General features: G+C 40.7%; 1 protein-coding gene across 1 annotated transcript in view; it reads left to right on the forward strand.

Moving 5' to 3' along the window:
• LOC134649356 (tubby-related protein 4) overlaps positions 1 to 26,006 on the forward strand; it is a 69,411-nt gene that overhangs the window by 27,316 nt on the left and 16,089 nt on the right. The window contains exons 4-8 of the mRNA XM_063504070.1: positions 16,570 to 16,743; positions 18,906 to 19,026; positions 19,459 to 19,599; positions 22,343 to 22,443; positions 24,450 to 24,674. Coding sequence (XP_063360140.1) covers positions 16,570 to 16,743; positions 18,906 to 19,026; positions 19,459 to 19,599; positions 22,343 to 22,443; positions 24,450 to 24,674 — 762 coding nt within the window. The remainder of the gene's footprint in view (positions 1 to 16,569; positions 16,744 to 18,905; positions 19,027 to 19,458; positions 19,600 to 22,342; positions 22,444 to 24,449; positions 24,675 to 26,006) is intronic.

Genomic DNA, 26,006 nt, shown 5'->3' on the forward strand with positions numbered 1-26,006 from the left:
AGTACCTAATTAATAAAAAGGAATCAATAATTGAAAGACGCCATTCACCCTTCGCTGGTAGGTACGATAGCTTCCCGAGCTTCACCACCGGTGACACAATTAACTGATCAACCGCAGGTAAACCGTATTTGCAACGGGATAAGGTGTACTAATGGTCGCTTTTGCTATTAGTACTTACTACTTACTTATACACTTAATCTTACTTATTTATTCTGTGGCCAAGGCTCGACAATGTAAGATGTTTACGCTCAGCGATCACGCAAAGCAAGCAGGTCATGTTTCACTTCACGTCAATGGCATGGCATTACTACTTATTTAAAGCCTATCAGAATCTCTTGATAAATATTTTGGTTGGTGTTATATTTAGACGTCCTTTCGTTTGATACTGTCAGTCTGTCACGTTACGTTTACGCGGACATAGGTACCTTAGGTCAATTACTTTGTATGGATTTTTGGTTGAACTTCAAAATGTCGAAGTCGTCTCGAATATTTGTAAAAATTATTACTCATTAATAACGGCGTTGCTGGCCTTTATTAATGTAGTTTATGCTAACTATAACTTGTTATAGCGGACCCAAAGTATATTCTATAGCCCATCAAAACATATTTCGACTTATCCTCCTTAACCTACTTACATTTTATGGTTATTGGTTCCCTCAAACCAAGTGCTTCTCAACTTATAGCCAGAGGAAATACTGTCGATGTAAAAACTGAGGGTAACACGAGTGTCAAAACAGACTTTTTGGCAAGCGAACCTTTATTTGACAATAATAAACGATGTGGACAGGCGTGCAATAACTCAAACGTCTCAAACTGGCTATATACATACGTTCTTATGCATTAAACGAGCGCGGGAGAACTCATTTTTCCAGGAAACCAGTATGCTGTGAACTCCAGAAATGAAGAATAAGAATAAGAATAATATTTATTAAAAGAAAAACCTTATTAATAATACATAATGTCCAGTAATTCTGTATGTAATGCCTGGAGCGGAATTCAGATATTACAATTTGTTATAATTTTTGACATTGAGTGCCGGGAACCCGCTCGGCGGGTTCTGTGTTTGTGTCGCTTAAGCCGAGATTGGCTACGAGCGTAATAGCGCTACGAAAACGTTGACAGTGAATGCGTTAGCTCCAATATCGCGCCCATACCTAATAGGTCCAATGGGGACCTAGCCAAGATGGCAATCGGTTATCGACAAACGTCAAACGAATAGAACAATAAGTTTCGATTAGCGTATTCTATCAACGATTGTCATCTTGGCTAGGCCTCAAAATGTAGCTGGGAGAATATTGTATCTGCAAACTGATATGATCAGCAAACTGTTATGATTCCAATATGCTTCGAATATCGGTTTAAAACATCGTGCACGTTCGAATTAGCCTGTTAGAATATGTTGTATCAAAAACAATACACTCTTTTTTTTTGGGCAGTCGTGTAAAAATACACGCTGGTGAGCCGTCAACTCTCCCTCTAGATCGTTCAACGATTGGAATGCCATGCCCCTGTCCCAATAGACAAAACAATTTATCCGTGAACCATACTAGTATAACTTGATCTCAAGATCAGTAACAACAATGCGTAGCAAGATATCTAAATTTAACTGGTTTGTCCTGCCCTCTTGTTGTGAATAACAGCCGGGTGATTCGACATTTGACCTCGGACACGGGTTGGGTCGCGTATACAATACTATCGGGTATTGCGATCGGTAAAGAGAAACAATATACACAGAACACAAGGACCAAAAGACGTAAGAATAGACGACTAAGCAATTTGCTTTATACTTGGATAGGAAGGTCATTGTTTTACAGTAATAGGTATACCTAATTATTTATATTTGGAATCTATTACCCTCTAGGTATTTCGCTATTGAATCTGGGCTATAAAATTTTACACTTTTTTTTACTTTAAAATCCGTCTAAGCTAATTTTGAAGTGAGATGGTGTCATTATAAATACCTATTATATTTTTATTAGCTAGCTTGGTCCGACTCTATACATTTTCTTTAATTTTGTGTCCCGTACAAAACTTTGTTCACGGAACACTTATGTTTTCTCAGAGACCGTTTGACGTAGATACATACAATTTGGAACAGTTGTAGCCATTATCACCGCTAATGTTATAAATAAGTCAAAACCGCTCATTTCTTATTTTAGGGGGAAATTTGAGAGGATGGGTAAGCTGAAGATATTCTTCTAAGAAGAGATCTTTTGTCTATAATAATTAATAATTCAGCCTATATACGTCCCACTGCTGGGCACAGGCCTGCTCTCATGCGCGAGAGGGCTTGGGCTATAGTCCCCACGCTAGCCCAATGCGGATTGGGGACTTCTTTTGTCTATGCCACTGGAAAAGCGTTACTAGTTTACTGAACGTCTAATCCTCCACATTTATCGCGAGAATTTCTGGAGAACTTTGCTAAGCCGTCAAACCGTTTGGAACTCCATTTCAGATTTGGAGCCTACTTTCAACAATCTGTAATCAATCGCGCGCTGCGTCAGTGAAAATCTGATATTACGAACTTTGACAGTTTTATATTGAATGATGGGAGTTGGAGCACTTTTTAAAGTTCTGACTTTACGTTTAATAAGTCGTTTACAGGTCATTTTTGATGATGTAACATGCATTTAGGGTTGCGTAGATGACAATTCTGGGATGTCAACTGCGGTTGCGAAGGAGCGAAACTAATTTTATACCAAACCATCTAATTGAGGCCCCTCGTCGAAAAACGACCGCCCTAAAGTCACATGTAGGTACACTTGTACAGCATCGGTGTACCACACTGCTAAAAAACGATTGTTTTTAAAATTAAATCCACTGGGAATAAACATTTTTTTTAAACCGAAATGAGAAAATGAAATACATAACATAATTCTATACAATACCTATACGTAAGGAAAAAAATACAAATCGGATTATCTTATAAAATACTTTGATTATGATTGTTCCCTAATGACTATGCGGAAAGAGAAGAGTCGTGAAATGTATGGGATCTAGGGTTGCCAGATGGTCGGGATTTGGCGGGATTCTCCCGATTTTTAGCATGTGTTCCCGATTCCCGACAAAGTGGAAACTGTCCCGAAAAACAGCTGCACGTTATCTATATATATAAATGCAAGTGTCCTGACTGACTGACTGACTGACTGACTGACTGACTGATTCATCAACGCAGAGCCGAAACTACAAAAGCTAGAAAGTTGAAATTTGCACACTAGGTTGAATTTATAAAGTGTACAAGAGATAAGAAGCGATTTTGAAAAATTCAACCCCTAAGGGGGTTAAAAAGGGGATGAAAGGTTGTATGGGGTGAAAGTTTTATTTTAAGCTAGGAATTTGAAACTTTGTAAAAATGTACTATATTAAAAGACAAAAAAACTAATTTCTGCGTTTTCGAAAATTCATCCCCCAAGGTGGTGAAAAAGGGGTTGAAAGTTTGTATGGAAATCAAATATTTTTGTGAGTGTTGGACTTGAAACTTTGTATATGGAGATATTATTATAAGACGGGAAAAGTAATTTCAGCGTTTTTGAAAATTCATCCTCTAACAGGGTTAAAAAGGGGTTGAAAGTTTGAATCCATTACAAATGCTTTGAAACTTCTTAGAAAGGCATAATAGCCGATTATAAAAAAAAAGTAATTGCAACGTTTTTGGAAATTCAACCCCTAAGAGGGTTAAAAAGGGGATGAAAATTCGTCTTAGGGTGCAAATTTTATTTTAAGCTAGGAACTTGAAACTTTGCAAAAAGGTATTAAATTAAGATACAAGAAAACTAAATTCAGCGTTTTTGAAAATTCATCCCCTAAGGTGGTGAAAAGAGGGTTGAAAGTTTTTATGGATATCAAACATTTTTTCGAACGCGGGACTTGAATCTTTGTATTTGGGAATATTATTAAAAGACAGGAAAAGTAATTTCAGCGTTTTGTAATATTCATCCCCTAACAGGGTTAAAAAGGGGTTGTAAGTTTGAATCCATTACTAATGCTTTGAAACTTCTTAGAAAGGCATAATAGCCGACTACAAAAAAAGTAATTGCAACTATTTTGGAAATTCAACCCCTAAGGGGGTAAAAAAGGGGATGAAAGTTCGTCTTGGGGTTCAAATTTTATTGTAAGCTAGGAACTTGAAACTTCGTAAAAAGGTATTATAATAAAACAGAAGAAAACAAATTTCAGCGTTTTTGAAAATTCATCCCCCAAGGTGGTGAAAAAGAGGGTGAAAGTTCGTACATCAAATATTTTTTGGAGTGCGGAACTTGAATCTTTTTGTATAAGGGCATATTATAAGAAAAGTAATTTCAGCGTTTTTGAAAATTCATCTCCTAAGGTGGTGAAAAAGAGGTTGAAAGTTTGTATGCACATCAAATATTTTTTTGAGTGCGGGACTTGAATCATTGTATAAAGTCATATTATAAGAATACAAGAAAAGTAATTTCAGCGTTTTGGAAAATTCATCCCCCAAGGTGGTGAAATAGCGGTTGAAAGTTTGTATGGAGATCAAACATTTTTTTGAGTGCGGGACTTGAATCATTGTATAAAGTCATATTATAAGAATACAAGAAAAGTAATTTCAGCGTTTTGGAAAATTCATCCCCCAAGGTGGTGAAATAGCGGTTGAAAGTTTGTATGGAGATCAAACATTTTTTTGAGTGCGGGACTTTAATCTTTGCATAAAGATATATTATTAGAATACAAGAAAAGTAATTTCAGCGTTTTTGAAAATTCATCCCCCAAGGTGGTGAAATAGCGGTTGAAAATTTGTATGGAGATCAAACATTTTTTTGAGTGCGGGACTTGAATCTTTGCAGAAAGACATATTATTAGAATACAAGAAAAGTAATTTAAGCGTTTTTGAAAATTCATCCCACAAGGTGGTGAAAAAGGGGTTGAAAATTTGTATGCACATCAAATATTTTTTTGAGTGCGGGACTTGAATCTTTGTATAAGGACATATTATAAGAATACAAGAAAAGAGATTTCAGTGTTTTTTTTAAAATTCATCCCTTAAACGGATTAAATAGGGGTTGAAAGTTTGTATGGAGATAAAACATTTTTTTGTGTGCGGGACTTGAATCTTTGTATAAAGGCATAATTATTATTAGAATACAAGAAAAGTAATTTCGGCATTTTTGAAAATTCATCCCTCAAGTTGGTAAAAAAGGGGTTGAAAATTTGTATGGAGGTCAAACGTTTATTTGACTGCGGGACTTGAATCGTTGTGTTAAGGCATATTATTAGAATACATGAAAAGTAATTACAGCTTTTTAAAAAAATCATCCCCTAAAAGGTTTAAGAAGGGGTTGAAAGTTGATAGAGAGTTCAAATTTTATTTAAAGCTAGGAACTTCAAACTTCGTAAATAGGTAGTTAGATAGTAGGTTTTACTAAATAGTGGACTTGAAAATATACTGGAGGTTGAGAGGGATTATATCGAGAACAATTTTATTCAGTTAGGGGCATTAAACTTCGTAGCCAGGTTGTGTATAATAATTAACAAATGATTAACAGTCCCTACTGCTATCTTTTGCTGCATAATATTCTAAGCTAATGTAGAATATATAACCACCAATATACAAATCCACGCGTACGAAGTCGCGGGCAACAGCTAGTAATACAATAATTTCAAGTTCCGAACTGTCGTCGAGCGAGCGAGCGACCCGTATCGAGCGCGTCAGCGTTATAAAAACGTCTATGGGCAGAGCAGCTGACGTAGTGTCAATAATGTAAAATATCGTTGTTTTTAATATACAATTACTTTAATTTGCTTGTTGTTTTTTCCCGACTTAAGTCTCAAAATCCCGATTTTTTTTTATTTTTTCCCGATAATAGCGCCTTTCGATCTGGCAACCCTAATGGGATCCCTTACATTCCACGACTCTTCTCTTTCCGCACAGACTCTAGCAACATGTAGGTATCTATTTGATTGTGGCACCCAGCGCTATTTTTAACCCGCTTTGTGACACGATACCGACACAGATGTCCTAACCCTACGTGATTGGACCCGACCCTCGCCCGGTCTGACAAAACGAACCGTCCCACACTCCAGTCCTGTCACAAAACAATTTGCCTCGACTGTCTGTGTGCCTCGTCTATCCTCCTAAGACCCTGCGTACAAATTTTCTTCCCATGCAAATCCAATGATCCCGCAGTTCCGAAAATCTGGCATATGGGAAAATTTCAGGTGCCGGATTACCGAGCGCCTACTGTTAATTGATTCGAGCGTCTGCAGCATGTATACTTGTTCTATACCTGCAGTTACACGTGTTACAAAATTATTGAAGAATAAATAACAAGTAGTACTTTCATTACTCTGTTACCACATTGAGTGCCGGGAACTCACTACAAAGCGGGAAAACGCTGGGATCCGCTTCGAGCGTAGCGGTACAAAAACGTTGGCAGTTTTGCTACGATCAACTTTGCTACAGCGGAAAACTGCTACGGCGTAGCATTCGTAGCAAACAAATGTACACGATGAGACTAAACTCTATAGTATAGTCTGGCGAACCAATTTTCTTATTGACAGTACGATAAAAAACTATACTCATCCCCCACATCAGGAAAATACAGTATGATTATCTCTATCTCACTCTCTCTTTCTGACAAGACTCTTAGCAAAAGAAAGACAAAAATTTAAGGAAAAAGCAAGCATCGAATTTAATGTTCTTTCATTTCTATTGTTTCGTTGGTGTAATGTGTTTATTTAGTGATAGGTTGAGGAATATAATCAGCTGCAAGTTTACAATACTGTTTCTACTTTGTACTTAAATTTCGCTCTGCGTCTCGAATAACATTTCAATGAAAGCTAATTTCATTTTGTACCTACATTGTTTGCTTTTCATTCGAACATTGTGGATTTATTGTCTTATACAAAATGTACAATTTATGAAATCAAATCTCATTACATTTTTATTAGCTTTTATATTTTATACGGTGCAGGCAGATACATACAGATAACGGTTAAACTCCTTTTGCATCAGGGGTTAAAAATCAAAATGTTCTACCTCAGCGCCTCACCTTATCCTCACGTTGCACGTTGACACATACGGCCGTCCTATACAAGGCCACCTACAAAGCCTAAAAACATAGTAAGTCGATTAAACTTGTTACGGCGAAGGCCAGGTTAATCCTCAGTTAGTCACGTGTAGTTATACAATTTCTAGGGCACAGTATGTGACAGTCGTTTATAAACGGCGCCAAACGAAACTTAAATAATATTGTATTTAAATGATGACCAGACTTTTCGTCACCTCTGTCATCCCGATACATTTTTACTTTTTGATTAGCGTTATCGATATATAGCGATATACGTTTATCTTGACTATGGCTCACGTTCTACGGGGGACGCCACACACTACGTACATCGTCACATAGAGTCTGTGCGGAAAGTGAAGAGTAGTGAAATGTATGGAATGGAACCCAATACATTCTACGACTCTTCTCTTTCCGCACAGACTAGCAGCATTTCTATAGAATGTGACGCTGTCTGTAGGTACGGAGCGTATGTCAAGTGGAGTGGGCCATTTGGCTAACTTATCAGCAGTATCCTTACCACAAGTTTGACACTGGCGTAGCTAGCGACTGCGTAAACTAACTCACAATGCATCTCCCTCATACTGAAAATTTTCAGGAAACGCGTACAAAAATTTTGGACACTTTCCGACGGCACATCTAGGGTTGCCAGATGGTCGGGATTCGGCGGGATTCTCCCGATTTTTAGCATGTGTTCTCGATTCCCGACAAAGTGAAGATTGTCCCGAAAAACAGCATCACGTTATAAAACAATAATTTCAAGTTCTGAACTGTCGTCGAGCGAACCAGCGACCCGCGTCGAGCCCGTCAGCGCGCACACGGGGCGCGCGTGGCGAGATTGGGCAGAGCAGCTGACTTAGTGCCAATAATGTAAAATATAGTTGTTTTTAATACAATTAATTTAATTTGAATGGTTCATTTTCCCGACTTAAGGCCCAAAATCCCGAAAAATTTATATTTTTTCCCGATAACAGCGCCTTTCGATCTGGCAACCCTAGGCACATCAGTAAACACGGCGATTACTGCGTCGCGCTAACATTTATGCACGTGTACGTTTTTGAATACCTACGCTACTTAACCTTACTATTTAGGTACAGTCACCTGCAATAATATGTTACACAACGAAGGCCGCAAAAATATCTGACACGATCTTATTTGTAGAGCCATAAGAGCGTGTCACATTTTTTGCGGGCTTCGAAGAGTAACATATTATTGCAGGTGACTGTACAAACCTTATTAACCTTAGTTAATAAGTATAATTGGATTATAAACATAAAAAGTAAGTAGCTTCAGTAGCAGGGGAGACTACCTTAAAGTTGTTAAACAAGCGTATATCACACCCTTCCTACGTGAAACTATTACACGCCGCACTCACCACAAGGGCGAGCGTACAACGGGCGGTTACCCCTATGATTAATGGTAAGGGTTATTTAATATCTTTGTGGGTGAAGAAATGGAAAATGTTATCTTATGATAACGTTTTTATAAACCACTTTATAGTGGGGGTGGAGGTAACTGGGTGCCTAGCCAACGTGCCAATCGTTTACCTATGAATAGAAGCTGTCCGTAGCGTAAGCGTATCGTAGTCTCAATCACTTGCGCTGACAGACGCGTTTCGTTTACTACGGTGCGTAAACGATTGGCACGTTAGCTAAGCCCCTAGTGTAGTAGTGCCTGCCTGAATACTTATATTAAAAAGACCACTAATAAAAAGACATTTATTTTTGTTTTGTTACTAGTTAAACAATACCGGACAATCCTTCAATAGGCATGCATTCACTGACCTCCACCGATGAACAGCTGCCAGCCGCCTGGATCCAGTAGCAAGGATAGTATAGGAAACCTTATTATGTACTATTTTCGATGCTCTCCGTCTATAATCCTCTCCACAAACACATGTTCGCCATGACGAACATACCTACAATACAATACACGCGTCAGCCCCAAACTCCGACAATGGCGGCATTGTGTAACAGTCGGAGCTGACACGTGCTGACTAATTGCGGGTTACGACCTGCATTCCTTTATCTTAGGGCCAGGTCAGCCAATTTAATAATTTGCTAATGTTTTCATGTTATAAACCATTTATTACAATGTTCAAAATTACCTTGACGCGCTCTTATTCTCTTAACAATAAAGTCGCGTCAAGATCATTTTGAACACCTCGCCCGCTTAGCAACTATAATTATAGCTGCTGACTGTAATAAGCTCTATTGCCGACCAATCCAACATGTCCTTCCCATTAATAGATCCGTCTGATCAATGAACTCCATTGTATGATAGTTTCTGTACTAAAAATATCGACACTTTACAGTTGGAATTCTTATGCATTGTGAAATCTTAAGTAACATTCGGACACCTTCAAAAATTCTTATTATACAGGGTGCTTCCTGTAACAGGAGCATTAAATTAAACTGTAGGCTGTACTCCTCAGACTGACCTACATTTGTTCAGCAACTTTTGAAAATAACTCATGTTTTGATTTTTATTACACTTTAAAGTTTATTCTAAGACGCAATGAAATTTTGTTATGTTTAAAGTGTGACAAGCAACGTCAAACACACTGATGTCAGCGTACATTGAAGGCAATATTTATTTTGTATGAAAAAGAGGAAGTCTAAAGGATTCATAATTTTTAAAAGTTGCTGAACAAATGTTGGTCAGTTTGAGGAGTATAGCCTTTAGTTTAATTTATTGCTCCTGTTAGGAAGCAGCCTGTATATACCTTAAACTTTTCATTCTACTTAACCATCCCGTACCTTACTTACCTCAAAACTGTCATCCTCAAACGTCGCTAAAACCTTCAGCCATCCATCGGTAATCCGACAGTCACCGCATCTAATCCGATAAGGCGGAATCAACATGGAGCTAACTTCGCTGGATTAAATTATACTTCGCCTGCACTTGAACTTCCACAATCGGCGCAGATTGCGGCTTTCTAACCTGACTTCAACAAATATTGGGGTAGGATACTATTTTACATAGTTATATTAGTTATCTTTGAAGTCAGGGTAATTTAACTTTAAATCCAAAGATATTAACGCCCATATACCAATGTCGCTAAGTTCGTTTATTGCTTAATTGCTATACTTAATATGGTGACACGATTACATAATATCCATAAAAAAATGGATAGAAAATTTGACGCATGTTTCGGTCTCGAGTCTCGACGGTGCATCTCAAACTCAGGGATAGGGAGTTTAATGTAATTTTCAAAATGTGGTCTCTGACTCCTCTGTATAGATAAGCGTGATTTTGCAATTTAATTAACTGTTCATATTATAATAACTCGTACATAAAGAAATGGTGATAAAAATAAAGCTATTATTAAATACACCTACGCGCCTTTTGTAACGTCACCCGTGCATTAAAGCGTGCATAATAAAATTGCATATGTGATAAAGGAGAAGAAAACAGCTTTCTATAAATATGTAATATCATGTGACGTCCATTAGTGCAGGTGACATATTAAAAACGTTGCATAAAGCCACGCTGTGACTATAAAATGGAAAATAACGGAGAATACAAAGAGCTTTGGAGTGCAAAATGTAATTTTCCTAGATGTGTATGGAATCATTTATATTACACTACAAAAAGAAAGCCATGGAGCCCGATTCAGATTTAGGAACTTTTTATGGTTTTGATCTTATTCTTATAGTTTTCATCTTATTCTGATACAATCTTGAAGATCGCTCACGCTGATTGGTGAATGCGAAATCTAATATCTTTAAACGAGCAATTCTTGTATATTTATTTATATATATATATATATACTTATTTCGGGGATCTCGGAAACGGCTCTAACGATTTCGATGAAATTTGCTATATGGCGGTTTTCGGCAGCAAAAAATCGATCTAGCTAGGTCTTACCTCTGAGAAAACGCGCATTTTCGAGTTTTTATACGTTTTCCGAGCAAAGCTCGGTCAACCAGATAATTCGTGTCAAAACCAGTTAAACCCTTAACTATTTGTTAAATCTGAATTGGGCTCATGTTTTCAGTAACGCTACCGATATATAGGTCAAGTGGAAAAACACCACACGTCAGGAGAAAGTAAACCTTAAGTTAATGTTTTTTTCACTGTACATATCAGTAATATCATCAGTATTATTAATTATGTATTCTACAAAATGTAAGAACTTGGCTTGATAGATATGTACCTGAGCTTTTACTAATTATTTTAATACATGAAATAGAGTTACACTGAAAAGAAAATCTCTGAATGTGATGTATATCATAATAATTAATGGCAAGAATCGTACAAGCTATACGTACGTGTAGCCTCTTTGAATAAGGTATTAAAACGTCGAGTAATTCCTTGTATGTTGTAGCCTTTACCCAAGGTTAATATGGAATATTAAGTAAAAGCACCTGTCGCCCTTTGCCTCGACTTATCATTAGATGAAAGCCTCTTCCGAGAAAGGCGCGGAACCTACAAGCGCTCCATGGCGGTATGCGTGGTGGAAACACCATTCACGTTTTGAAAGAGACTCTTGTATTTTTTCGGAATAATCTAAATAAATTGAGTACGGACTTCTATTTTTACGTCGCCATACCGATTTTCCGTTACCCGCCGTAGATAAATAATAAAATTGTGGCATTTGTGTCCCGCGATGCTGTATCGCTCGCGTATGTGTGTGTGTGTGTGTGTGTGTATTCTGCGTAGTGTAGCCATGTTTTGTTTCAATTAATTTCACAAATGGACTTTTCATCGCATCGTAGGTGCGCAATGCAATCATGAAAACACGCGACACAATGTTTATCCTTAGACTGATGGATGAAATCCGTACCTACGGTAGATATATCTATATCTAACAGTTAGCAAGGATCGGCTTCGACCATATCAAAATAATTTCAAAGCAAGTGTAATAGTTCTTAATTATACGTGATTATTCCAATTATATAAGTAGACTCTTAATTTTTTTTTTTTTGATGTACACGGATAAATTTTATATCTGCACTGCACGTTACTTCTACGGCTAACAATAGTTATTTGTACAACAAGAGATCAAAGTTTGATATTTCTTCGAGTGCTTATTTTGAGTCCCGTGCAAGCGAAAGATTCTATTTTTTTCTATTCTATTTAGAATCTTGAGCGTAGTAAGGGACTCAAAAGCGCACGAGATGTAAATAACTTTGATCTCGTGTAGTACACAACATTTTTCACCTGAGCAGTGAGAACATACCTATTAGACAACTTGAAAAATGTAATCCTTCTTCATCACTTAATACCTGCACTCATGTTTTCTTAAGATATACAAACAATTCAGTTTAATTACCGCAATGGAACACAAAAACAAAACGTAATAATAAATTTCAGTAAAATAATATGGAAATAACAAACATCAACTGACACTTCAATCGACAACTTTTTTTTTGTAAAAAAATCTTTTGTAAGATACGGTCCGAATTGCGGATTACGTACTATTTGTCAACTATGGTGTCTATGGTAGAAATTCTTAAAAGTAAAATAATTAATTTTGCGTGATGATCTGTGTATTTTTTGAGTTCATTATTTTAATTTTTTTACTAATTATTTTCAAAATTTATTATTAATCTATTTTATTATACATAAAAATACAAAAAATCTATAAATAATTCCAATAAAACTTAACCTACACTAAGCCTAAAATAATCTCTTAATTAAAAAATATCTGGGTGACCGAGCTTCGCTCGGAAAACATTTAAAACTCGAAAATGCGCGTTATCCCAGAGATAAGACCTAGCTAGATCGATTTTTCGCCCCCGAAAACCCTCGTATAGCAAATTTCATCGAAATCGTTAGAGCCGTTTCCGAGATCCCCGAAATATATATATATATATATATACAGGGTGGAAAGATAAGTCGGGCCCTGGAGGGAAACTACCTTAAATCCTTAAGCTGGCTCATTTTACTTAAAGGAGACATTCCTTTATTTTTAAAAAGAAACAAAACTGCATTTAAAGATTTTCTAAAACTCGCTTGCCTCGCCCGGGACTCGAACCGACTAAAAATTCCAAAAAATAAAAACTCGCAATTTTATTCTACAAGTCGATACAGTTAATGTTAAAGATAACATTTCTCCAAGAAACATTAGTTCTTACACTCGTCTGTCGTACAAAATAGCCATAAAATCTAATATTTTAGTACTCAATATTTTTTTAGGCAAGCCAAATTGAAGAAAAAAAGAAAAATACTTTGAATGCAGTTTTGTTTCTTTTTAAAAATAAAGGAATGTCTCCTTTAAGAAAAATGAGCCAGCTTAAGGATTTAAGGTAGTTTCCCTCCAGGGCCCGACTTATCTTTCCACCCTGTATATATATATATATATATATATATATATATATATATATAAATAAATAAATAAATAAATAAACAAGAATTGCTCGTTTAAAGGTATTAGATAGATAGATAGATAAGGTTTCTGATGTAGTTCAGAAACCGAATCTCTACTAGTTACATCCAGGGTACATCCTACAGTTTGCTGTATACACATCTTAATATGGTCTCTATTATTGATTAAAACGCTCATATCTATGCCCAAATTTTTCGTCATCATCATCATCATCATTAGCCCATTATGATCAAAATTCATCCACCTATTTCTTACATAACTTATACGTGCCATTCAGCTCCTCCTTTCCCCAGAGGGCTCTTTAAATTTGGCAGCACTTAAAGTTGGATGTGTACCTAAAAATATGTTCACACTGTGCTTACGGCGCACACGTGACGTGTCTTGCCCCTAGGGTTACCAAATAGGTAACAATTTCTGAAGTCCCTAGAAGGGTTCAGATTTATACACGAGATTTCGGGACTTCGGCCGTTTTCGAAACCAAAGGTTCGAAACCAGTTTAGACAACAGAATTTTCTGACTTAAGTATAGAGCATTTGACACACTTACTTTTCCATAAAATTGATCTTTAAATTAAATGAAAAATATGTAGGTACAACTTTTGACAAATTATTATAAGTAATTAAAAAGGCAGTTTTTTTATTTTATACTGAGACAAGGATAGTTGTAATATATTTCAACTTGTATTTTATAAACAACAAGGTTTACAAACCTGACCTCTAGCCGATACTCGGCCTTAGTCCAGACTAATGAAATGACACTTCAAAGTTTTCCCTGAGTTGTTATGAGAAATCCCAGCGTCTGGTTGCCCTAGCGACCCGGGGCGAATCAAAGTGTCGTTCCAATTTGCTAAAAGGCCTTACGTTGAGCCGGAGCGGAGAACACTACGTGACACCTCTGCTTTTAATATTCCCATCTCAGAACAGGCTATACGTCCAATGATATCTGACCTCGAGATCCTTCCCAGCTATGAGTAACCGGAGAGCGCGTTTATACTGGTTTTGGTAATACTATGAGCCGTCTTACACGTGCTAGGATAGTTGAAGTATCACGTCTTAACGTAAACACTCCCAAGATGATGTGCGGTTCGGCCGTCGCTTTGAATAAGGCTGCTTTCCCATGACATGGCTGAGGTAGGACGGTTATACTTTTACTTACATAAGTATTTGTCACGTGGTTACGTAGGTACGTAATACTGACAAAAAATTTGTAAGTAATTGGACTCGTCTATCGATTTATTTGATAGACGGACTATTGAGACGACCAAAAATGGGAAGTTTACCATCCATAGCAAAGAAGCCTTGCTAACAATGTATTAATAAAAAAAAATTAAGTAATTTGGTTTAAACAAAAATAAATGTTCCCTTGGATGCAATATAGGAATGCAAGAAAAACATCCTGCAGACAGCTCCTGTCTGGAAAGTCTATTACTTAACTGCAAAGAGCTTAGTAACTTGCACGTACCTAATACCGAACTCCATTTAATTAAAAACGCTGTTTTAGGGGTCGGTGTAACTTTAAGTAACGAAAACCTTTAGTTTGTAAATTTTCTTTACTGTTTGAATCAGGATTTTGAATTCGAGTTGGAGGACTTATAAAAAATTTAAGCAAGGAACAGCTCGAGGCTTCGCGACAGATAGAGGTCATAGAGGTAGGTATGTACATGCATTTTAATTCCTACAATTCATTCAACCTAAAGACCGACCCGAAGCCCTATCGAAGCTTGCGTTCCTGCGTTCATGAATGTTGAATAAATAATACTCAAGATGTCGTCTAACAAACATGTAAAAGTGTATGAACTGAACACCTCGCTTCGTTCGATCGAAATATTAACCGGTGTTTAGACATATCGGCCTCACTCAACCTCACCTTAATCGTTCTAATGTCTGGAAACTATACAGCGAAATCCCATCAAATTTGTCGTGGTCAAAATTTTGTTAATTCAATTCGCAACAACCCTCTCTCCCCAGTTTATCCTATATCAAACTGTTTGTAGCGGCGCGTGGGAGGGACTGCATGTCTTCTACGTAATGAGAACATATTCACATTATCAGACACGTGGGCACGTGACACGTGACAGATCAATTCGTCTGTTTGCGTCACTAAGTCTGGATTGGGTTATTGTTGCTGGTGTGCCGTCGGAAAATACGTGGTACGTCCCACAATAAAAAAGGAAAAAAATATTTAACATTTTCCGTCGGAAAGTTTTCAAAAGTGCGAAATTTCCACTTGAAAAAAAATCGGTAACATTTCATATTTTTGTATAGAAATCGAAATTTCTCTTTTTCAAAATGAAATATTTGTTTCCTGTGAAATTTTCCCCAATATTCGAGATTTTACCAACCCTTTGGAAAGTTTCCGTAACTTGTACCTACATCTGTGGTTATTCTCACCAAATTCTGCTGTTGTATGATTTGTAGGTATGTCATGTTGTAGGAATCTTACAAGATAAACTTTTCTCTTAAGTTAACTAATGCAAGAGAGATATTTAAAAATACAATCCCACCATTTTCTTACACCTTGCCCATGAGTTACCTAACAGGCAAGCCATAGGTATTCAATGTTAGAGTCCATCTAAGCTAACTTTGCACCGATTTAAATATAACAAAGTAAGAGAGAGTCATTATAAACGTCGTATTTTCGCAGAAATTTAACATTCTTGGTCCGACTCTACCCCGCTTTCTCTATTTGGGTAGGTACCGGTGACATAATACATTGAGATGTATTTTATATTCTCAACCTTTGTAACAAATTACAGACCCTATCTACTTATGCATTGCTATAATATGCAAAATGCTCCAGAAATAGGGTAAACTCCGTACCGGGCGGAGCTGTGCACGTTCAGTGAAAGCAAACTTGTTGAATGGAGATGATTATTATTCAGGAGATTTTCTTCATGTTGCAAAGGTATGATTATGAGGTAGGTAAGGATAAAGTACCTACCTCTACGAAAATTAGGCTGTAAAGTCTGTTTATTTTAATGATGTCGGGAAAGTCGCGTAACCTTAAGGGCTCATTTATATGGTGCGAGAACTTGCATGCGAGTTTCATTACATTGCGTCATTTGTCGGCTGGATTGATGTCACCTCACCTCAATGGTCCGCAGCAATGTAACTAATCGTATACTATACGAGTTTAAATGAGCCCTAACTCGTACTAAAACAAAAAGTTTTTGTCCCTTTCGTTTCTAAACTATGGTTTCGTCTTCAGGACGGCTTCGTGCTCGTGGGCTCTGTGGCGGGCCAGCGCTACTGGTCGTCCATGCTCTCGCTGGACGCCCGCATCACCTGCGGCTGCTGGACGCCGGACGACGGGCAGGTGTATCTTGGGACGGCGTCCGCGCAGCTGGTCGTCATGGACGTGCACGGCGCTATGGTGTCGCAGGTGAGCTGGATCATGCTGGATATACTGGACGACGGGCAGGTGTATCTTGGGACGGCGTCCGCGCAGCTGGTCGTCATGGACGTGCACGGCGCTATGGTGTCGCAGGTGAGCTGGATCATGCTGGATATACTGGACGACGGGCAGGTGTATCTTGGGACGGCGTCCGCGCAGCTGGTCGTCATGGACGTGCACGGCGCTATGGTGTCGCAGGTGAGCTGGATCATGCTGGATATACTGGACGACGGGCAGGTGTATCTTGGGACGGCGTCCGCGCAGCTGGTCGTCATGGACGTGCACGGCGCTATGGTGTCGCAGGTGAGCTGGATCATGCTGGATATACTGGACGACGGGCAGGTGTATCTTGGGACGGCGTCCGCGCAGCTGGTCGTCATGGACGTGCACGGCGCTATGGTGTCGAAGGTGAGCTGGATCATGCTGGATATACTGGACGACGGGCAGGTGTATCTTGGGACGGCGTCCGCGCAGCTGGTCGTCATGGACGTGCACGGCGCTATGGTGTCGCAGGTGAGCTGGATCATGCTGGATATACTGGACGACGGGCAGGTGTATCTTGGGACGGCGTCCGCGCAGCTGGTCGTCATGGACGTGCACGGCGCTATGGTGTCGCAGGTGAGCTGGATCATGCTGGATATACTGGACGACGGGCAGGTGTGTCTTAGGACGGCGTCCGCGCAGCTGGTCGTCATCATGGACGTGCACGGCGCTATGGTGTCGCAGGTGAGCTGGATCATGCTGGATATACTGGATGCTTGCCGACGGGAAGTTGTACATCGATACATGGATATTTTGATGTCTTCTCGTTTACGCAGAAACGACTTAACGTACCTATTTCAATTTGACACGAAAAAGATGTTGGTGGAATTTTTTTCTCCGGAATTCAAGAGAGGCATTAGGGTTTGCACTTTTGTATGATCGTCTTCAACGCAGATGATATTGCTGACTGGAGCTATTTAGTCAATAACAATTAACTAAAAAGTAATTAGTGATAGGTAACTACTTAAGAAGCAAATCTAAGAGCAACTTAAGTCATTTTCAATAGTGTCGGTAGCGACAGCAATATTTATTTAACCTCATAATTTTATTAGGACGTTAACTACGATTAGGTTTCTATTTCGAACATCGGTGACATCCACTATCCAAATAACTCGAATCCGGGTCACAGAACTTAATTTGCGAATTGAATGCTTTGATATTTCCACATTTTCGACATTAGCTCGCTGTAGAATAATTAGCCTGTTTCAAATTCCTAAAATGAATCTAGGGCGTCACGTATTTATGGAGTTAGGAACATCCATCTAGACTAATTTAGAGTCCATCTACACTAAATAAAGTAAAAATAAATCACCGCACTATTTTTAAGAAAACGATTACAAATTTGACAAATAGGTACTTCAGTTTATCTTTTGCTTTCTTTTATCAATATTTCCAGGTAGTAACTGAAATAGGTAGGTAAATAAAGAAACATTGGCGAATTCGGAAAGTTAGTTTTCTAATTATGGCGCGGCCACACTTTGTCACTATCAAGTGTGTAAAACAGGTTTAACGTGGATGGGGTCTAATATTTGATAGAGAACAAACATAGAGGTACTAACTCTAGGTCTTAATGAAGCTACCTATTGGATCATCAATTCATCATTCTATTTACGTCCCTCTGGGTCTTATGAACAAAAATGTGTCCCAGTATTTCCGCTGCAAGTGGCAGTTTGCGTAGGCCGAACAAATCAATCTACGAACGTCCGCAAACAGTTTTACGGGAATTGACTTTTTCGCCCGAAAGCAAATTTGTGTTTCCCTAATATTTACTTTGACAGGCTTGCCACTAAATCGTAAACACCTTAACTATATTGAACGAGAAATTCAAATCAAATGGAATTGGATATTGACAATATCCAATATCATATTGTATAAGTAGCCCAATCGGAGCTGATCAAAACTTAATATCGCCGTTTGAAAATAACTGCATGCAAACAAAATTTAATGATCCATTTGAATATATTCAAGGTTACCAAACCGATATAAGCATGCTCTCATATCATGCATTATTGTTAGTGACACCCTCAAGTCCATAGTCCATACAAAAAAAAGTTATTTTTATTTTCACACTCACAGAACGCGAAACGTTATATATGTTGTTTGTGCAGGTCCAGCTAGTAGCAGAAGGGGGTATAACTGCGATGGCGTGGTCATGCGAGAAGTTCAAGATGGAGGAGGGGGAAGAGGGGGGAGAAACTAACGGCGGGCACGTGCTGGCTGTTGCTTTAGGTTAGTATCAGTCACCCTCTCTACTCTGTATCGCTCGAATATGCAAGAGAGATTGAAATGCAGATTCCAATATTTTCGATTTTTGTTGATCGCGCCTATGTCTCTGTACTCGAGCTCCGGTTTTGCCCACGTCCTTGCGCTTGTTGCTTCTAATCATCATTAAATTGGGAAGCGAGTAGGTTTTACTTTAGTCGCAGGTAAAAGATGGCAAAGACTGTAAATTTTATATGGTAGGATGGAACAGACTACGCTCATCCAGATGTCCTTGAGCTCTTTTACTCTAAAAAAATGTTAATATCTACTAGAGACCAAGAAAAATATCTAGAGAACAACCTACCTCAAAGTACTTATGAATCTCGATACCAAAGGGAATATTCTAGGTGGTTCTCTTTACACTATCCCGACCTTATACTCGCTTATATTTTGTTACAGGCAACGGCGAAATAGTGTTACTCCGCGGACACGATGACGTGAGCCCAGCACGCATGCGCACCGGCATGCGCGGGACCACGCTCGCCATGGAGTGGGCCAACTCGCGCGAACTCCTCGCCGTAGCCGGGACCCTGTTGCCCGGTGAGCCATTTTGCCCTTCACTCCCCATAGTGAGCCCAGCAGGAATCAAGCTAGCCAAGGAATGGGCCAACTTGCTGCTCGCTGTTGGCACCCTCCGACCTGGTGAGAACTCACGCAAACTCCTCGCTGTCGCCGGCACCCTGATGCCCGGTGAGACACCTTGCCTGTTATCCCTCTCTGTCACTGTCAAGCCCGCGTCATTATAACGACAGACGATGTGATGTGGTGGAATATGTTCACATGAAAATCGATTACGAGCTGAAAGTGTTCCAGCTGCGATCGCTGGAAACCATTACGACCGCAGACTTATAGCCGGAGGGTGTGGCATTTCAGCAGTTACGTGGGAACCTGCGGTATCATGCACCGGAACAGGTGACGCAATAGAAAACTGTGTAGCCAAAAATGATATTCATCGGTCTGCGGGCACAGGTGGAGTGTGGACCTCCAGATGATACACAAAGTATATCATCTGGAGGATAGGCCTACCATTTTACTAGTAACAAAGAGAAATTGAAATAGAGGTGGATTGACACTCTATTTTCTTTGATAGTACTACTTTTAAAATTCTACGTAACATCAATGTTAAATTGGTCGCATCGATATCTTAAACTTTGACTCTAGATACATGATACACAACAAGGCTCCGTTCCACTCCGCAACCTACACTCGTAACGCAATTTACGAGCACTATCCAAGTTTACGGTACCGTTGACGCGACGTGGCACAACGGTGTTCCATTTCATTTCAGACTGTGCTTGCTTTATGTGCTAGGTAATGGAAAATACGGATACCTAGATTACCTGGTTACCTACATCCTACATAGTCAAGTGTATGGGTGCACTCATCATATATCCCATATAAAAAATAAAAAAAAATATATCCCATAGTTCTTATGTCAGCGAATTAAGAACTATGGGACATATTTTTGAATAAGTTGTATGCAGCCATATTTTTACACTTGACTGTACTTGTACTACATAGGTACTATGTAGTTATGTGCTCGTATGTTCGGGTCAAATCTTGCTAATTTAGACCCTCTTCCCATTATTGGATTTAACTGAAACTTCACATACATATGTAATTTGTGACAATGCAATATTAAGGTACCATCGAGCTGACCTGATGATGGGCACAGGAGGTGGCCATAGGAACTCTGCGATAAAACAAAGCAACCTAATTGGGTTTGGGTTTGTTAGAATTGTCTTGATGAATACTTATTATTATAGTTGCCTGTTGAAAAAAGCAGTCAGCGATAAAAGCTTGTATCAAAAATGATTAACTCGAGACTTCCTTGAAAGACAGACATGTTAAACTAATTTATAGGTACATAATTCTAGATCACCCACATGTACTTTTTAATTCAGATTGAATTTCACTCGACATATTTCGTTACGTTACGAGAATCCTTCACGCGAACACCACTTGCTGCAAATAATAAGTACCTTATTCTATTTATTAAGTATATAGAAACTAATAATGACCTAACACAAAACATAATGGATGAATTTATTGTACATTATTAGTTATTACCAATTATTATTACCAATATAAAATAAGGTTTATGTTTATTCGTAAGATAGTTTCTTATTTTTATTAGCTCCATATAAAACTGTTTATCTAGTAGAATAGGTATTCTCCGATTAACTGCTTCTTACAAAGTTAAGTTATAAACAGGACTATGAATTATGGGCGGGATGGATCTTGTAATCACGTCTGCTTTGAACTAATAGTGGAGGAACTAATTAAGGAGGGATTCCACCAGTGTGCGACAATGTGCGGTACAGTACAGGCATTTTTGTACTGAATCGTGTGCCGCACAGTGGTGGTGCACGCTGGTGGAATTCCACCTTTACTAAGGCCTTGATCCCCGTTTGACAACGTACGCAGCACAGCCTGACGCTCTGAGGAAATACTACTGACTTCTTATACAATGAGATAGGGATACCTAGTAGGCAGCGCATTAGTGGGGGAAGTATGTGAAGAAATGTGTTGAGCAGTATGCACTTTTGTCCCAGGCTACGCCGCTTGACACAATTGTTCCTTGGATCACACTAAGTTGATCTAATGCCCTAACCAGTTCATAAATATTTAAAAACTCACTATCTATCTATCTATCTATTAAGCCCTTTTGTTCTGAGTTAGAGTATGTCTTTAAGCTCAGTGTGCCGCTTGGCAAAGGCCTTCTCTAGCTCTTTCCATTGGGGTCTGTCGTGGGCCACTCTTCTCCATTTCGGGCCCGCTGTGAGATTGAGTTCATCAAAAACTCACTAGAATAGTTATTTGTACAACAAGAGATCAAAGTTTGATATTTCTTCGAGTGCTTATTTTGAGTCCCGTGCAAGCGAAAGATTCTATAGTAGATTCACGAGCGTAGCGAGTGAATCTAATTTAGAATCTTGAGCGTAGTAAGGGACTCAAAAGCGCACGAGATATAAATAACTTTGATCTCGTGTAGTTCACAAAACTTTTCGCCTCAGCAGTGAGAACATATTAGTGAACCCGAAAAATGTATTCCTTCTTCATCACTTACCTCTATTCACTCAGGTTTTCTTAAGATATACCAACAATTAAGTTTTCACCCCAGCAGCACGAACAAGGGTACTTTGCTACTTAAAAACAGTGATCAAAATCGCATTTTGCTCATTTTGTCTCACTCAGTGAGCAAAATGCGATTTTGCTCACTGTTTTTAAGTAGCAAAGTACCCTTGTTCGAGCTGCTGAGGTGAAAAATATTTATTTCCAGAGGGGTCTGAGCCCGCGGACGCACCGCCGTTCAAGAACGTAGTGAAATTCTACTCCGACACCGGCGTTCTCATCTACACCGTGCCCATACCTTACAACCAGGTATGTGCCATCATCATCCTCATTGTTAACTGACAATTCTGAAACCTTATCAAAAAACCCTAGGTGCTCCGATCGTCAGGAGGCTGATTCTAAATTAACATTTTGTTACGGTTTTAATCTTGAATAATTTTACGGTTTAGACTCACTTGTTTTTAGTCACTCGCGCGACATGTTTCGGAGAGCCTAGGTCTCCTTTTTCAAGCACAAGTGCGAGCAGCGTTCACGATGGCCGTGTGTCGCGAGTGACTAAAAACAAGTGAGTCTAAGTAAACCGTAAAATTATTAAATGTTAATATGTCTCACAACAGTTTAAATTCGGTTTTACATAATCTTGTTATAGTTATAATTTTTATTCCCAGTAGTTACCACCAAAATTTTGTTAGAGTTAAATACTAATAATAACAGTATAAAATAGTATTAGTATAAATATAGAGTGATTTTGAATTACCGAATAAAATCACTTAAAATAATCTAAATGGATTATTACATTTATCCTTGTATATATTATAGTTTTAGTACTAGTACCGGTTAAACTGTTTCAATATTTTTTCGTCACTTTTAAGGCAGTTTGCTAAAACACTAATCGACTTAATAATGATTTATTAAATCACTCTATATTATTTTTTATTTTTTTATACTGATTTTAATGTATTTAACTCTAACAAAATTTTGGTGGTACCCACTGGGAATAAAAATTCCCACTAGTTACCACCAAACCGAGTTGGTGGTAACTACTGGGAATTATTTTTCCCAGTAGTTACCAGTGGTAAAAGATGGGAAAAAAATTCCCAGTAGTTACCACTGGTAAGAACTTGGTGGTAACTAGTGGGAATAACCCTGACAGTAACTCTCTGATACACTCTATTCTCTTTGGTGGAAGTAAGAGCGGCCATAAAGTTCTTAGTGCTCAATGGAACAATGTTGCTCTAACTTGATTTCTCGCTTCCACACTAAGTATTTTATAGAAGCCATTTGATTTTACGGATGCAAGTTACGCGAAGTTTAGTTTCGATAGTAAAGCAGGGTTGAAATGTTGGACGAGGTTAACAAATAAGACTTTTAAGTTAACTTTGTTTTTAGAATTGAAACGAATCTTTTATTCTATTTTAATTAAGTACTCATTTCCTATACCCGATCGATTCAGTAAGCACGTACTTAATTTAAGTATTTATCACTACATATTGGTATTTACGTAATGTACCTAGTAGCATGTTATAATTATTGAACATTATTGGACTGGTTTTACCCTTGTACCCACACAGGTAGGTAGGTAGGTATATATTGGATATGTACTTCTTCTTTCAACTGAGGACTGGTAAGAAGAAAAACGACAGTTCCCATTTACAATACCCAAACTACAATCCTAAATTAAATATAGTCGGTCAAACCAATTTGTCAGTAAATAAGAACAAAAAAACTATACTCATCCTTTTCTTTTGGGTGCTAGTATGTACAGTCAGCAGCAGAAGTTGCTAAGCGGGCGGGGTGATCAAAATTATCTTGACGCGCTCTTATCCTCTTAACAATAAAGTCGCATCAAGATCATTTTGAACATCTCGGCCGCTTAGCAACTATTGCTGCTGATGGTACTAGTGTAAGACAAAGATAGTATGATTCTCATTTCTCTCTGTCTAAGTTTGAAATGAGACAGGGCCCGATTCGGATTTTGTAATAGATATCTATTCGACATCGCCAAGATACGATAACGATATGTTTAAGATCTAACCTGTCAAATTTGACATTTCCGCGATTCTGGAGATACTTTTGAACGATTTCCACAAGATATTACTTAGAGATCTAATTCACATCTAATATATATCTAACACGATCTATCGTAAAAGTGACATTGGTTGCCCGAATTGCGCTGCAAAAGAGAACTAGTTGAAATCTAAACTATAACGTATCTAGAATGGATCTAGTACGTGTCGTCTCTTGGGAATATCTTGAAGTTCGAATACGGCAGACAGTCCTTTGACAAAGTTTAAGAACGGCGAGTTGACCGGCAGGCTCGCGTGACGGCGCTGACGTGGGGCCACGCGGCGCGGCGCCTGTTCGTGGGCGTGGGCGGCGCGGTGTGCACGGCGCGCGTGTGGCGCGTGGTGGCGCCGCTGCAGCTGCTGGCGCGAGTGCGCGCGGCGCAGGCGCTCCGGGACCCCGGCGCCGCCAGCAGCCTGCCCATCCCGCCCCGGCTGCAGCCCGCGCTGGCTAACCTCTTCGCGCACACTATACGGGTAAGCAAGCGCCACTGTTCGTGGGCGTGGGCGGCGCGGTGTGCACGGCGCGCGTGTGGCGCGTGGTGGCGCCGCTGCAGCTGCTGGCGCGAGTGCGCGCGGCGCAGGCGCTCCGGGACCCCGGCGCCGCCAGCAGCCTGCCCATCCCGCCCCGGCTGCAGCCCGCGCTGGCTAACCTCTTCGCGCACACTATACGGGTAAGCAAGCGCCACTGTTCGTGGGCGTGGGCGGCGCGGTGTGCACGGCGCGCGTGTGGCGCGTGGTGGCGCCGCTGCAGCTGCTGGCGCGAGTGCGCGCGGCGCAGGCGCTCCGGGACCCCGGCGCCGCCAGCAGCCTGCCCATCCCGCCCCGGCTGCAGCCCGCGCTGGCTAACCTCTTCGCGCACACTATACGGGTAAGCAAGCGCCACTGTTCGTGGGCGTGGGCGGCGCGGTGTGCACGGCGCGCGTGTGGCGCGTGGTGGCGCCGCTGCAGCTGCTGGCGCGAGTGCGCGCGGCGCAGGCGCTCCGGGACCCCGGCGCCGCCAGCAGCCTGCCCATCCCGCCCCGGCTGCAGCCCGCGCTGGCTAACCTCTTCGCGCACACTATACGGGTAAGCAAGCGCCACTGTTCGTGGGCGTGGGCGGCGCGGTGTGCACGGCGCGCGTGTGGCGCGTGGTGGCGCCGCTGCAGCTGCTGGCGCGAGTGCGCGCGGCGCAGGCGCTCCGGGACCCCGGCGCCGCCAGCAGCCTGCCCATCCCGCCCCGGCTGCAGCCCGCGCTGGCTAACCTCTTCGCGCACACTATACGGGTAAGCAAGCGCCACTGTTCGTGGGCGTGGGCGGCGCGGTGTGCACGGCGCGCGTGTGGCGCGTGGTGGCGCCGCTGCAGCTGCTGGCGCGAGTGCGCGCGGCGCAGGCGCTCCGGGACCCCGGCGCCGCCAGCAGCCTGCCCATCCCGCCCCGGCTGCAGCCCGCGCTGGCTAACCTCTTCGCGCACACTATACGGGTAAGCAAGCGCCACTGTTCGTGGGCGTGGGCGGCGCGGTGTGCACGGCGCGCGTGTGGCGCGTGGTGGCGCCGCTGCAGCTGCTGGCGCGAGTGCGCGCGGCGCAGGCGCTCCGGGACCCCGGCGCCGCCAGCAGCCTGCCCATCCCGCCCCGGCTGCAGCCCGCGCTGGCTAACCTCTTCGCGCACACTATACGGGTAAGCAAGCGCCACTGTTCGTGGGCGTGGGCGGCGCGGTGTGCACGGCGCGCGTGTGGCGCGTGGTGGCGCCGCTGCAGCTGCTGGCGCGATGCGCGCGGCGCAGGCGCTCCGGGACCCCGGCGCCGCCAGCAGCCTGCCCATCCCGCC

This window comes from Cydia amplana, chromosome 7 (genome assembly GCF_948474715.1).
Source record: "Cydia amplana chromosome 7, ilCydAmpl1.1, whole genome shotgun sequence".
Lineage (NCBI taxonomy): Eukaryota > Metazoa > Arthropoda > Insecta > Lepidoptera > Tortricidae > Cydia > Cydia amplana.